This window comes from Trifolium pratense, linkage group LG5 (genome assembly GCF_020283565.1).
Source record: "Trifolium pratense cultivar HEN17-A07 linkage group LG5, ARS_RC_1.1, whole genome shotgun sequence".
Lineage (NCBI taxonomy): Eukaryota > Viridiplantae > Streptophyta > Magnoliopsida > Fabales > Fabaceae > Trifolium > Trifolium pratense.
Window position 1 is genome coordinate 17416702 of NC_060063.1, and position 15219 is coordinate 17431920.

The following is a 15219-nucleotide window of genomic DNA, read 5'->3' on the forward strand; positions in this document are numbered from 1 at the left end:
AATCTAAAATATTTTAAAAGGTCAAAAAACTAATTAAGCCTATTTTATTTTATTTTTTCTCTCCCCCTTTCTCTCTCCGGTTTGATACTTACCGGTTACCACTTACCACATATCGTCATCTTCTTCCATTTTTTTTATCCTTTCCCCTTCTACTATTTTCAATATCCACCCCATGAATGGTGGTCGATGCTCCTCCCCACCCCAAATTTTCAAATATCTCACCCCCATCCCCCATGAATGGTGTGTGGTCTCACCATTTTTGCTTCCTATTTTTCTTATTCCTGCACTTTTTTTTTTTAGAAAGAACTCATATCAGACAACTTTGTGCTCTTTGAATCTTCATAAAATTCAAATCAAGCAATAAACAAGAGCATAGAACTCATGGGTGCCACAAAGGGATCTGATTTTGTCTTGCGCGTTGAGTTTCTTTGAGTACTTTATTTTAATTTATTTTATACAATATTGATGTGGCAAACTTTGAGTACTTTAAACCGTTGGTGCATATCAGCGCACTTGTGTCTGTTTGGTTTTGCGTCGACAAAAATTGAGTTTGGAAGAAGAATTTGAAATAATTGATTTTGATTAAGATTGAGTTGAACCAAAATTAGTTTATGTTTGGATACATTTATAAAAGTGATTCTAACCAATTTATGTTGTTTAGATAGTTTAAATCATAATTGCTTTTGAATATATAATTACTAAAATGGGTCTTCATAATAAAATAAATAATCATTTTAAATGTATTTTAAAGGTAACTATCAAAATAAAATAATTATTTAAAAAATAAACAAGTATTAAAACTATACAAATATTTTATAGTAGAGTTGTTTTATTGTTTTACTTGGTTGTATTTAAAGACATAAAACAATTGAATTGGGCCGAATGGCAAAATCATTATAGCCCGGTTTACTTGGTTGTCGTCTTCAACCCATCTAACAAAATCAGCCACTTATCATTGAGTAACACACATTGTATCTTTCAGGGAGATGATATTACAATCATTGTTCCACATGAGTTAAATGCCAAGTTTAATACACTTATCATTGAGAAAAACAGCTACACAATTCAAAATTTTCAAGTTCTCAAAAATGATGACCAATTTAAGCAATCACAACACCAATTCAAGTTGAGGTTGACTGGAGGAACTAGGGTTTTTTATGTCAATCAACATGACATTCCTTATCCAATGGCTAAATTTAAAGACTTTCTGGAAATAGAAGAGGGAATCTGGCGTCAAGATTTTCTGTATGGTAAGAAGATTTTCTTTGTTTATGGTTTTAACTATTGGACACTTTCATTTACACATCATAGACATTATTGGAGTTGTCGATGACATTGGATATACACAGAGATTTCAAGGAAGTAAGAAAGTTCAAATCAACTTTCGTCTCAGAGATGTTAGGTAATTTCCAATGCAGAACTGATTTATTATTATAGCAACAATAAGATTTTCCTTTATAATAATTGAATGTTTAGATTGCATATAATACCTTTTGAATATCATGTTTTTCCCGTTTTATATCATAGCAACAATAAGATTTGTTGCACCCTTTGGGAAAATTATGCTACCCAATTGATCACTTACATGGATGAGAAGACTGATGCTGGTGGGACAATTGTTTGTATGAAATATGCAAAAATCAAGCCTGCAGGTTATTCATTCCTTCAATCTTCTACTCAAACCTTTCTATCTTGTGCCTTTATTGTTTGTTTTCTCCTTTTACTGATTGTTTTCTTTTTCAAATTAAATAAGGAAAATTTCCCTTGACTGTTTCAAACACATGGACTACTACAAAGCTTTTCATCAATGACAAAATCCTAGAAATTCTCAACTTCCAAAAAAGGTATTAACATCTTAATTTTGAAGATATTTAAGTAGCATTAGATTAATAGTCAATCACTGCTAAATTTCATTCTTCATCATTTACAATTTAGATGAGGCTATTTCAAATGGAATCATGACTACTGTTGTTAATACATCTTCTCAACTTATGAGCCAATCATCTGGAAGCTCGATGTACACTCTGGAACAAAAATTTGTACAAAATCATGAAATCATGCCACTGTCACAAATGTGTTGTCTTACTAGGGTAATCTATTTATTTGAACGACCATTTACACTTTATACTTTATTTTTACATAGCATTCATATTGTTATGACGAGTTGATTTTTTTTATTAATAGGATACGACCTGTGTTACGGTTGTCAAAACTGTTAAAGTTAGGTCGAACAACAAGGGCTGGTATTTTCAAGCTTGCTATAAATGCCCGAAAGCTGTAAGCGGTGACAAACCACCATATAAATGTGGAGATAACCATCCAACTGAGACACAAATTTGGAAGTACAGGCTGGATGTTGATGTAAAATATGAAAATACAGAATCAACCTTTACTTTCTGGGACCGTGAAGTCGCACAGCTGTTGGAAGTGACTGCAGCCGATCTTCGCGACCAATGTCATGATGTAAGTTGTTTTCCACACCTGCATACATTACTTCATTACTTTTTCTTCTACTTAATATAATCATAAAATTCTCTCAATTTATTCATTTCCATTCTTTTAATAGATTGGTCTGACTGACCCTCTCGATTATCCTACAACCATTGACAAGATTGAGGGTAAAACTATAGCTGTACGTGTCAAGTGGCAGCCGAAATGGAAAAATGGATCTGTTAATGAAGTTCATAACGGACCAGATTTCATTGAAAATCTCATAGATCAATTCAATGGACCTACTCAGGTTATACATTTATCCACAATTTCATATCCATACTTTTCTTAACTGTTTTATATTTATCTAACTTTTTTTCTACTCTATTCAAGGATAAGAAATCTGCTGTCCCTAATGACTCTGCTGTATCTGAGGTTATACATTTCTTTTATCGAAATTCTTTTACTTACTTGATTTCTTATACACATATTTGAAGTATTAACATATTGTAAATTTTTTACACTCAGAACAACACTCCTTCTAAATCCATTACTGCCAGTCTTGATGTTGTTATTCCAATGGTAATTGCGCGTTGCTATTTGTTCATTTTGAGATACCACTTCCATATTTCATTATACTTAACTACAACATTATAACTATTACATTTGTTTTAGGTTTCTCTCTCTGGTACTGATGAGATTGATCCTGAAGTTGTCTCAATGAAAACACCTTCAAAAAGAAATGGAGCTTCTATTCTTTCCTGTGCTGAAAATGATGAAACTCATGAGTTGATTGCCTCGAATGCATCTTCAACTAAAATGGCCAAGCACCAGAAGATGGAGTAACTATAATCATGATCCAATGTTAACTATATTTTGAAATTAATTAGGTGTCTAGTTGACCTTCAAACAATTTAACACATTCATTGTGTGTAGAACCTTTTGTTGTACTTCTCAGCTATCTCTTTTGACAACAACAACATTTAACATGCTGATGTTTGTAATGACATGTTTAACTAAATATTATGTATGCTATTAGGTATCAATGCAGTATTTATTAGGTATCAATGTTTACAACTTGTCAATTCACCTACTTTTACATTGTTTGGCAATAACCTATTTATTACATTGCCTCCCACCTTTATTATATCATACAATGCATTTCTTTCCCATTCATATTTAAATAGTCTACTTCTATCGAAAAATTACATTATCAACAATCTCATTCATCCATAGAAGAACAATCATGCCACAACTCCTTACTGAAAATATTAGCACCATCCTTGGTTCAAGTTGTATTGTAGGCTTTGAAGATCCAGTTTTTCTCAAAAAGGTTGTAAGTTCCATTAAGGTTTTCCATATTTCATTGTTCAAATCTTACAACTTCCTTATAGAAAATTTACTATAAGTCCATCATACTTTGCAAAGCTGATTTTTTACTTTACAGCTCCATCGAGAAATTGATCCTTTATTTATACATAATGACTCTGATTACCTATCTAATGAATGGAAAAATTTTGATGCCATGTTTTTACATATTGCTTCTTGGAACTGCTCTCTTTAACATCTTCCCCTTAGACCTTTTGATTTCCCAAATTTTCATTCACTCAACACTAAACCAAATGATGCCTTCTCATTTGATGTTGTCCTACACAATCAAACTGTTGAATTCCCAGAATTAGTTAGCTCAAAATTATGTTAATATTCTTCCAACTCTTTTCACTCATTATAATGTGGATATCATTTTCTTATTTATTTAATCTCTTTTTCCAGATTTTCGACAAATGGTTGGATGACTATATAACATCGTATCATTCGGAATTATTCCTTCAAAGACCTGTTTTCAAGCTCATGCCTATGTCCAACCAAAAATACTGGAACCGAAATGAATTAATCAAAATTGAAGATGGTTGGGTACATTTTTGTAAGTACAATGGTTTCACTTATTACAAACATCTTATAGTTACTTTCTTTGATATTGCAAAAACCTATAGGGTTGATATAGACAAAGTCACTAATCTTCTATCTATCTATATATAATTGTAAAACAAACTTTTTTTTTGTGATGTGGCAGCCTAACAAAGCTTCTCTTTTATCTTTTTTTTTCTAAGCTTAAGTTGATGCTTATGTGTCATCTCTCATACTATTATGATGATGTGTCATCTTTAAAAAAAAATGAATAAATATGGCTAATGATATCAACTTAATGGAAAGAATACATAAGGTCAAGAGTTATCTTGCATCGAATTTTCTTTATTTACAAAAATAATTACTACCTATTTGTTTTCTTACATTCTAAACTCTCTCATATAATATGATAATACATATAATGTAAAGCAAATTTTTTTTTTGCTGATGTGGCAGCCTAACAAAGCTTCTCTTTTTTCTTTTTTTCTAAGCTTAAGTTGATGCTTATGTGTCATCTCTCATACTATTATGATGATGATGTGTCATCTTTAAAAAAAAAAGAATAAATATGGCTAATGATATCAACTTAATGGAAAGAATACATAAGGTCAAGAGTTATCTTGCATCGAATCTTCTTTATTTACGAAAATAATTACTACCTATTTGTTTTCTTACATTCTAAACTCTCTCATATAATAATACATACATATAATACACCAACCTTTCAATTATACTAATCAGTAACCACCACTAACTCTTCCTTTTCCATCAATTAATTGGTAACAACAATTTGTTATTACAATTACATTTGCATTTCTACTTAAATGGACATCCTCTTTTTACAATTGCATTTGCATGATGCCGAAATAGGAGAGTTTTGTTTAAAGGTAATTAGCTCTTACATAAAAATGAATTTTTATTTCGTTATTTATTATTTATTTTACTTTAACATTGTACCATAGATCTTTGGATTTATATGTCAATCATTTGTTTTACTTCTAATTTTGTGATCCGGTGCATTCTGATATTTAACACCTTGATGTTTTTGTTATCTTAGGAAGGAGTACTCCATTGAAATTCTATCTACCTTTGTCAATCGGATTACTTTTACTCTTTGGCAAGGCGAAAAAATGTTTGTTTATTTATTATAATATTTATATGAATATTCTCTAAGTATTTGCTTCTTCTTTTGCTACCATGGTACTTATAAGATATTCTCTATTTGCTTCTTCTTTTGCTACCATGGTACTTATATTGATCTTTCACGTTTTTAAAAAATGCCAGCATTTGTTTCATGAATTGTAAACTTGAGTATGCATATATAAAAATTGTGCTTAGTTAAAAAATTTGTTCTATTTTAGGTTGAGTTGCTACCAGTCTCATGAATTGTACATTTTTAGTCTTTATTTGTTGAGATGTATGTACCAACTGACAGATCAAATTTTTTTTACAAAAATTGCCTTCTTTTTAAGATTATCTATTTCATCAAGTTTTAATAATGAGAAAGTATTTTTAGCAGATATGTACTAATAAAAAAGTATACCTATCTTTGATAATTTTGTTTGAAGTTGAACTTAGGAGAAACTTATTATTATTATTATTATTATTATTATTTAAAAAAAAAAGAAAAGATAAACTTATTAACCGCTTAACAAACTCATTAGTTAGCAGATTAATTGGATCCATTAAATACAATGGACATTATGAATTTTATAAGTCTATTATTTATCAATATTATAAATCTATTATTAAATTTTAAAAAATTTAATATCATATTATTTTATTCAATAACCAAATTATAAAATAAAAAATTTAATCAAACCCGTGCATCGCACGAGTTTAATTTCTAGTTAATATATATTACACCCAAGATGTATGTTTTATTTTTTTATTTTTTTTATTTACTTCCTTCAAACATATATTTCCATCATAGCAAGCTAATCATGTTCACTTTCACACTCCAAGACCTATTCTCTTTTCCTACATTTTTTCAACTAGCAATTGTCCCACCCAAACCTCTGCACTGTTCACGCGGTTTCCTTTTTCATTCATCTGTCATATTTATTTATAGGGTAAATAGTGTTATACCCCCTGTAAAATAGGCGAGTTTTGCGTTACCCCCCTGCAAAATATTTTTTGAGATTACCCCCCTGCAAAATATTTTTTGAGATTACCCCCCTGCAATGTCAAGATTCTTTGCGTTACCCCCCTGGCTCAACAAGTGGGCATATGACATGGAAGAATCTTGACGTGGCATGACACGTGGAAATTAATTTATTTTTTATTTATTTTTAATTGCCAACTCAGTAATTATTTATTTTTTAATTAAAAAAAAAATTGAAAAAAAAACTTTTTTTTTTTAAAGAAACTTTTTTTTTTACGAACCTAGGTAAAAGAAAGTTGTAATTTTTTTTTGGGTAAATGATCATTTACCCCCGGCAAAATAAGCAAATTTTCGTTTACCCCCCTACACAGATTTTTTTTCTGTTTACCCCCTTGCAAAAAATAGATTCCCTCATTTCGCCCCCTGGGTGTACAGCAGGACAAGTGACTATGCAAACCTGTTGACGTGGCTTGTACATGTGGAAAAAATCATTTATATTTATTTTTTAAATTCCACGTCAGATAATATTTTTTAAAAAAATAAAAAATATTTTTTTCCTACAAAATAAAAAAAAAATTCTGTTTTGTTTCCCCAAAAATTTTTTAAAAAATTCCTACAAAAAAAATTAATTTTTTTTTTCATACAAATGATTTTAAAAAAATTTCCTCCCAAAATAAAAAAAAAAATAGAATTTTCTTATTTTGCTCCTAAAATAAAGATTTACTCCGAAATAAAGTTTATTTCCGAAATAAAAATTTTAAAGATTTATTTTCAAACTTTTTGAATTAAAAAAAACATAATCTTTATTTTTTAAAAACAAAACTTTATTTTTTGTTATTCTCTTTGAATTAAAAAAAATAGAAAAAGATTTTCAAAAAAAATATAAAATAGAAAAACAAGTTTTATTGGTGTTTTCTTCTTCTATCAAAACCATTTGCCCTAAAACTAGAAAAATATAAAGAAGCAGAAGACAATAATGAAGTAGAAGATGATTTCGGCGACTGAAGAAGACGACGACGAAAACAATCATGACGGTGGAAGCAAACGATTACGGCGAAGATTCTGTTTTTTTTAATTCAAAAAGATTTGAAAATAAATCTTTATTTTTGGAGTAAAATAAGAAAATTCGTTTTTTATTTTAGGAAAAAAATACTCAATAATTTTGTATGAAAAAAAAAGTTATTTCTAGTAAATGTTTTTTAAAATTTTGAAAAAAAAAAAATTCGTTTTCTAAATTTTGTAGGAAAAATAATTTTAATTTTAATTTTTTTAAAAAAATATTATTTGACGTGGAATTTAAAAATAAATATAAATGATTTTTTTCCATGTGTACAAGCCACGTCAGCAAATTTGCACAGTCACTTGTCCTGCTGTACACCCAGGGGGCGAAATGAGAGAATCTATTTTTTGCAGGGGGTAAACAGAAAAAAAATCTGTGCAGGGGGGTAAACGAAAATTTTCTTATTTTGCAGGGGGGTAAATGATCATTTACCCTTTTTTTTTACAGGGGGGTAATGCAAAACTCGCGTATTTTGTAGGGGGGTAACGTAAAACGCGATTTTGCCCAAATTGAAAACTAATAATAATAATAGTAACCAAAAATCTATTTTTTGTTGTAGGGATTGGTGTCCGTATTTGACGAGTTGTCAAATAGAATTGAGCATAGACTATGCCTGAGACATTTGTATGCAAATTTCAAGAAGAAGTTTGGTGGAGGAGCTGCAATAAGGAATTTAATGATGGGAGCTGCCAAAGCTACATATTATCAAGCATGGGAGGCAAAGATGAATGAACTCAAATTAGTTGATCACCAAGCTTGGGACTGGCTAATGAAAGTTCCTACTAGAAGTTGGTGTAAGCATGCATTTAATTTGTTTTCAAAATGTGATGTATTGATGAACAATTTGTCCGAGTCATTCAATGCCACCATATTAGTTGCTCGGGATAAGCCTATCTTAACATTGTGTGAATGGATTAGAAATTATCTCATGAATAGGATAGCTACATCTACATCTAAGTTAGCTAAGTGGCAACATAAAATCATGCCAATGCCTATGAAGAGATTAGAGAAAGAGGTGTTTATTGTTGGAACAAAATTGATTTAAAAAAATGTTTGCCCCTAAATCTATTAAGGTTTTGATGATAACAAAGTATTAATATACAATTGGAAGGACTAAAAATTTAATTTAAGTGTGCATAACTTAGTTTCAGACAAGCTCTGAAGAAAACTCAGAAGACAAGAACTCAGAAGATAAGAATCTTCAGAAGTTACTTACATCAGAGGATGAAGACATCAGAACTTACTAAAGTCTGAAGTGAATCAAACTCTGAGGTATATCTTGGATTGTGTGAAGATTCGAATTTGAAGGTCAACTCTCTTACCAATGAAGAAAAGGACCTCTCAACCTTGATCAGAACAGCTACTTACATTTTGTCTGTCCACAATGGAGAACGTGGGTTATCAGACTTCTTAGCTGAATAAGGAAAGTCTTCTCTGCACATGGTCAAAGTTACTGAAACTCTTACTTTGTTTTGGAAACGACCAAACTGCATCAAGACAAGTTGCTTGAAGACAAAGGTTATCTTCATCAATGGTCATCTTTGCAACGACTCTTTCTCTGTCCTATATATACTAGAAGAATCAGGTTGCAAGATATCAACAATTATTACACGCGCTCGAACAATTGATATTTGCGAATACAAGCTCTGAACCTCTGAACTAGTGTTTTTAACTCTTAGTCCAAATACTTTGTGCTCATTGTATTTGTTTATTAAGGTTCTCTTAAGAGCAGTTGTATTCTTTCAACAACTTTATTATCTCTGTTATTTTGAGAAGTCTTAAGCTTGTGTGCTTAAGTGAGAAGTCTTAAGCTTGTGTGCTTAAGTGAGAAGTCTTAAGCTTGTGTGCTTAAGCATAGTTGTGAAGTCTCTTGCTTGTGTGCTTGAGCATTTGTAATCTTGTGTGATTATAGTGAAATCCCTTGGTAGTGCAAGGGGACTGGACTACTCTCGTTTTGTGAGAGGAACCAGTATAAATTGCTTGTGTGATTTCTCCCTCTCTTATCTTGTTACTTTGTGTTATTTATCCGCTGCTAACGTAGCTAAGTTAAGAACTTTGAAAAAGTTTTAACTTGGCTAAAACACAATTCAACCCCCCCCCCCTTCTTGTGTTTTCACACCTTCATTTATGGCAAGTAAGTGGGCACCAACTTGCTCTAATGGTGAACAATGGCAAGTGACACATGCATATAACCAACAACAATTTATTGTTGATGTTTCTAAAAGAACATGCTCTTGCAATTTTTGGGAATTGGTTGGCATTCCTTGTAGGCATGTTGTTGCAGCAATTGGTTATAGGTTAAAAGACCCATTAGACTTTGTTGATGACTGTTATTCAAGAGATAAGTATGCACTTTGCTATGGTTTTGCTGTTAGTCCCATTAATGGAATGGACATGTGGCCTACGCCTAAACCACCTGAAGATGTTTATGAAATCCTTCTACCACCCGTGTATAAAATTGGTCCAGGTAGACCAAAAAAATTGAGAATTAGAGGAGTTGATGAAGATGGTGCTAGGAAGAGGTCAAGAGGTGTTGATTACAGGTGCACCAGGTGTAGTGACACTACAAGAAATATTCCATATACCAACGGACACCTTTAGCCACAGTAGTTCTAGCCGTAGGTGTAGGTGTCTCTTATCCGTGGGTATAGGTCTGGAAATTTTTTTTCACATTTCCCGCTGTGAATTTGGTGAATATTGAACGCGCGGGGTTATTGCCCTCCTTAATTTTTTGCTTATTTTGATTTTGATTTCCGAAAATAATAAGAAAAAAAACTCAAAAGATCTCAAACCCTAACATCATCACATTCTCTTTCCCATCGCTTAATCCTTCGGTCTCCCACTGAGTCGACCGCCGCTCTCTCCCACTGAGTCGACCGCCGCTCTCTTTCCCATCTCTTTCCCGCCGCTCTTTCCCATCGCTTTCTTCGCGAGGTAAGTTCTCCTCAATTGTGTTTAGCTTTAATTTCAATTGTGTTTTCCTCAAATCTCATATAAAATCCCCAATTGATTTTGTCGCTCCTTACATCTGTCATTAGCTTTAATTTGAATTGTGTGTTCTTCCTCAAATCCCATATAAAAACCCTAATTGACTTTGTTGTTCCTTAAATTTGTGGTTAGCTTTAGTTTCAATTGTTCCCCAATGCACCGATCTAGAATATGAAATGGTTTAACTAGTCTTTTAGAGTTATTGATCTTCTCATCAATCTCACAAATTTATATAATTGGTTGTGTTGTATATGTTTTAATTTTACAGGAGGCTTACTCTCCCATCCAAATCAGCTCATGGTAATGCTAAGATGAAAAGCACTGATGGATTCTTTTGAAGACATAAAATAACCATGTTCAAGTGTAGATTCAAGTCATCATTCAACAAGGTTGAAAAACTCAAAAGTGAATTCAAAAGAGGCAAGTCTTACTTACTGTAGAACTATGGGTTCTGTTAATAAATTCATTTTATATAAAAGAGACTTGCTAACTTTACTTAAAACGTCTAAGTTAGTATTATTGCCACTTAAACTTGTTTACTCTTTAAGTCTCATTTAATTTAACTTCCTCTTTATCCATTGATTGCAGGATGTCCATGACTGAATCACACATGGAAGCTACTGGTGCTGTAATGAACATTACTTATTGTCACTTCCTTCTTGCAATACATGTATGTTCAAGGTGATAAGTTGAATATTTTACCAATGACATAACTCTTTTGTTTACAGTACCTAATTCTATATGCTATATAATATTTCAGTTCATTTGTTTGTAACATATTATACCTAAGACATCTAGTCACTCATTCTTGCTTTTTAATTTACAAGAACATGCAGGGTATTAGTCTCAGAGTAAACACTGCAAATAACAAGCATAAAAATGTTAGGTATAATTCCACTTACATGTCATTGAGGATTCTGTGATGTCTTTGAAAAATAGAATTGTATCCTTTTATTGTCAATAGGTTCCATCTATTAGGATATATTATATTTTACCCTTTGAGTTCATATTCAATATTATGGAAATATTTATCAAGTTCAGTTTGTAACTTGTATTCTTTTTTTAAAATATGTTTCAGGGGGTTCTAGTTCCTCTAACCAAACAAATTCTCAAAGTATAGACAACACTAAAGAAGATGGAAGAGTGGAAGATTAAAGCTAATTTGATTTTGACATAGTAATTTGAAAATTTAATTGACATGATATCTTGTAACTTTTGTTTTGAGATTGTTCTGACTTTGTTGTATATTTTTAAATACATTATGATCCTCTTTAGGTTGACATTTTGACCTATTTTGCTTGTAAGATTTGTTTTTTCAATATAATTGAAGTTTTTTATTTGTTTTGTTTCATAATTATAGTGGTGTATACAAAAAATATAGTCGGTCGTGTATATTTAATACTATTAAGAAAAATAGGGCAAAAATATATTTGTTGAGTAAAAATATGAAGAAAAAAATAAAAAATAAAAATCCAAAACTTTACCAACGGACAACACCGTGGGTATAGCAAATTCAATAGGTGTCATTGGCCGTGGGTATTGGTCCATGATTTTTTCCAACTACTGAAACTGCCGTAGCTATAGGCTATTGCAACGGAAAATTCCGTGGGTACAGCGAAGTAAAGTCCACGGAACAAAACGCCCGTTGGTGTAGGTTTTTTGGCCTATACCAACGGTTTTGTGATCTTTAGCTACGGGCATTTGCCGTCACTAAATGTCAAATTTCTTGTAGTGTGAGTTTGGCCATAATACAAGAGCATGCAAGAGCAAAACTCAAACCCAAGAGGGTTTGAACAGAAAGGTAAATTGATTTGTTTTAATAAAATGCAGTATTTTAGTTTGATAATTGTGGATGACTAATATTAATGTTGTTCTTTGTTGTAGAGGAAACCACCAAAAGGTATAGCTAAATGTAATGCAAGCACCAGTGAAGCAGGAGGTAATGCAAGCACTGGTGAAGCTGAAGTTGTGGTTGGAACTGTGAGTGGTGCAAGTCAGTCACTATTTGAAGAGATCTCTGATGAAGTTATGGCAACAATTCCTGAAGTAACTGTTGAAGACATTGCTGAAGCTAATAAGGACAACGCAGACCATGACAAAGACAATGTTGTGAAGGGCAAGGCTGTGAAGCAGAAATCTATGAAGAGGAAATTGTATCATGGGAAAAGGAAAAGAAGTAGTGAAAGGATCATGCAGCAAGCTTTAGCAAAACCAATTGTTGGAGTTGGTTCAAGTATTGCCCAGCCTATAGTGATTAAAGAGCCACATGAAGGGATATTAACACAAGAAGATTCAACAAAGCTTGGAACTTGTTATAGAGCCATGAAATCTTGGAAAAATATTAACAAAAATTAGTGCTTACTTGTGTAATGTCGTATGACTATATGTGCTTATTTTGTGTACATTATGCACTATATGTGCTTATTTTGTGTACATTATGCACTATATGTGCTTATTTTGGTGTTGTAATGACTTAAGCACTAGATGTGCTTATTACTATCTAATGAATGATGCACTTTAAGTGCAGTAGTTACCAAGTGTACATTATGCACTTTATTCTGATTTTATTATCTTGTCAAGTAAGGAAGACCTTATATATTAAGCCTTATGTTGCCGAATTTTTTATCAAACCAAGGGGATTAGGGCAAAAACGAAGAAAGTTTTCAATTTGGGCAAAATCGCGTTTTACGTTACCCCCTGCAAAATACGCGAGTTTTGCATTACCCCCCTGTAAAAAAAAATTACAACTTTCTTTTACCTAGGTTCGTAACGAGTCATGTCACGTCAAGATTCGTCCATGTCATATGCCCACTTGTTGAGCCAGGGGGGTAACGCAAGGAATCTTGACATTGCAGGGGGGTAATCTCAAAAAAATATTTTGCAGGGGGGGTAACGTAAAACTCGCCTATTTTGCAGGGGGTATAACGCTATTTACCCTTATTTATATTATCAGTATAACAAAGAAAAGTTGCATTTATTATTGCTGCAACAATTTTCATTTCCAGCTGCTAAAGCAATGGCACACCTATTCTACCTCACCATTTTTACATATTATAGTAATAAAAAAGTACTACATTGGTAAGAGTTTTTGGTGTGAGCATTAAATGCACTGCAATGACTTGGAGAAAGGAACTACATTTCTCATCATAACATCTACATCTATCTACATTACCCTTTGGATATGCAATTTAACTTTGAAATTAAAATTCAAACTTCAAAATCTGCTCCAAATTTTTCCCACCTTCTTTTTCAACATCACATTGGCCAAAATTCAAATTTTATCTCTAACACTCAAAATTGAAATATCAATTGGAAGTTAACTAAATATTATAACGATCTAAATTTCAAATTATTAGTTTTCGTGTGTTAAAATATTTTATTGGCGTGACATTTTAATTAAGTTAATAACTTGAGTTATTTATCGAGTACTTTAGTTATTAAGCGAGTAGTGAGAGTTAACGTGTCATTGGGCCAAGCCAATTGGGCTTGAGGCCCAATGGGCCTTGTGTGAGAGTGTGGGGCGCCATATGGCCAAGAGGGAGAGAGAAATTCATTATTCCCTTTTGTTCTTGAAGATAGAGAGAAGGAAGAGAGCTTGAGAGCTAGGGCAAGAGGAAAGCTAGAGATTCGAGATCTTTCGTCGTGTTTTCTTCGAATCCAGATATGAGAGTAGGTTCCATAATCGTGGGTGACTCAAGGAAGGGGGGAATGTCGATTTCTCCTCACCTGAACTTCCTCCACCCCATTTTCGTTTTAGCTTGGAATGGATTTTCTTGATGGAAATCGTTCCTAAGGTTCTTAACATGCTTAACGTGCTTTTAACATGATGAATGAGCGAATTTAATGGTTAAAAACGAGTTTTATGAAATATTAAACTCAATAACTTTGTGTTCTTGAGAGTTTTGAGGAAAAAGTATTCAATCCTTACTTTTTCGATGTTTATGATGTAGATCTAAGAAATGGACTGTCCTTTTGTGTTTATCCATGTTTGTTATACTTGAATACAAACTCTTTTGGAATTTATAACATGAAAAGTGGGATTTTTGGGTGATTTGGTGTGGAAAACGCAGGTTTTGAGTTTTCCTGTCAGGAGGCACTCGCTAGGCCTTCGCTCAGCGAACGTGTGGCGAACAGCTCGCTGCAGCTCGCCACGAGCAGGTGATCCACTGGTGTGGTTCACTGAGGCTCGTTGAGCCTTCGCTCAGCGAACAGCTCGCTGATGCTCGCTATAAGTCAGTAATTCTCTGGTAGCGTTCGTTGAGGCTCGCTACAGTTCGCTTAGCGAACAGTACTGGAACTTCAACTTTTTGTTGATGTTTGTAAGTGTAATTAGACACTTGTAACATGATTTAATGATATTCTTACATGATTGTTGATGCTTACAATGCTCATTGGTAATCGTTAAATGATTTTTAATCGTGTATGAAGTATAAATGAAGAATATTAAGGTTTTGTTAAATCTTAATGATGAAGTATGTTGGATAGTGTTCCACATAGTAAATGAAGAGCTTTATGCTAAATAATTGTGAGTGAATTCATGAAAAACATATACATGCATTCATGAATTAAATAGGATATTGGATATTCCAATAAAGAAGTATATCGGATTATATTTATCCGATAAAGAAGGATATTATAGGTGAGATACTCTAATAAAGAAGATGGTACCACATGCATTAGATATGTCTAGGGTGACATTACATGAAGTTGAAGCATTAGAATGCATTAG

At 32.4% G+C, this 15219-nt stretch overlaps 2 protein-coding genes and 1 long non-coding RNA gene across 6 annotated transcripts; all 3 read left to right on the top strand.

Annotated features, from left to right (window-relative positions):
• Positions 1 to 986: 986 nt before the first annotated feature.
• On the top strand, positions 987 to 3439 carry LOC123883644. 2 transcript variants are annotated; one of them, XM_045932542.1, is made up of 10 exons: positions 987 to 1250; positions 1312 to 1402; positions 1528 to 1652; positions 1754 to 1844; positions 1931 to 2090; positions 2185 to 2463; positions 2567 to 2740; positions 2824 to 2865; positions 2959 to 3012; positions 3106 to 3439. In XM_045932542.1, the coding sequence occupies exons 1-10, from the start codon at positions 1187 to 1189 to the stop codon at positions 3274 to 3276; spliced, it is 1251 nt and encodes a 416-aa protein (XP_045788498.1). In that variant the 5' UTR covers positions 987 to 1186; the 3' UTR covers positions 3277 to 3439. The 2 variants fall into 2 exon arrangements, with proteins under 2 accessions (XP_045788498.1, XP_045788499.1); XM_045932543.1 differs by having other exon boundaries at positions 2612 to 2740.
• A 7634-nt stretch (positions 3440 to 11073) lies between these two features.
• Positions 11074 to 11827, top strand: LOC123883646. Of its 3 annotated transcripts, none has more exons than XR_006800344.1 (3): positions 11074 to 11171; positions 11318 to 11376; positions 11569 to 11827. It is a non-coding gene; the product is annotated as an uncharacterized LOC123883646 (long non-coding RNA). The 3 variants fall into 3 exon arrangements; XR_006800346.1 differs by having other exon boundaries at positions 11074 to 11160; XR_006800345.1 differs by having other exon boundaries at positions 11080 to 11171; positions 11327 to 11376.
• A 406-nt stretch (positions 11828 to 12233) lies between these two features.
• LOC123883647 lies at positions 12234 to 13021 on the top strand. The gene is made up of 2 exons (XM_045932544.1): positions 12234 to 12291; positions 12375 to 13021. Exon 2 carries the CDS (start codon positions 12519 to 12521, stop codon positions 12843 to 12845), a length of 327 nt encoding a protein of 108 aa, XP_045788500.1. The 5' UTR covers positions 12234 to 12291; positions 12375 to 12518; the 3' UTR covers positions 12846 to 13021.
• The last annotated feature ends 2198 nt before the right edge of the window (positions 13022 to 15219 follow it).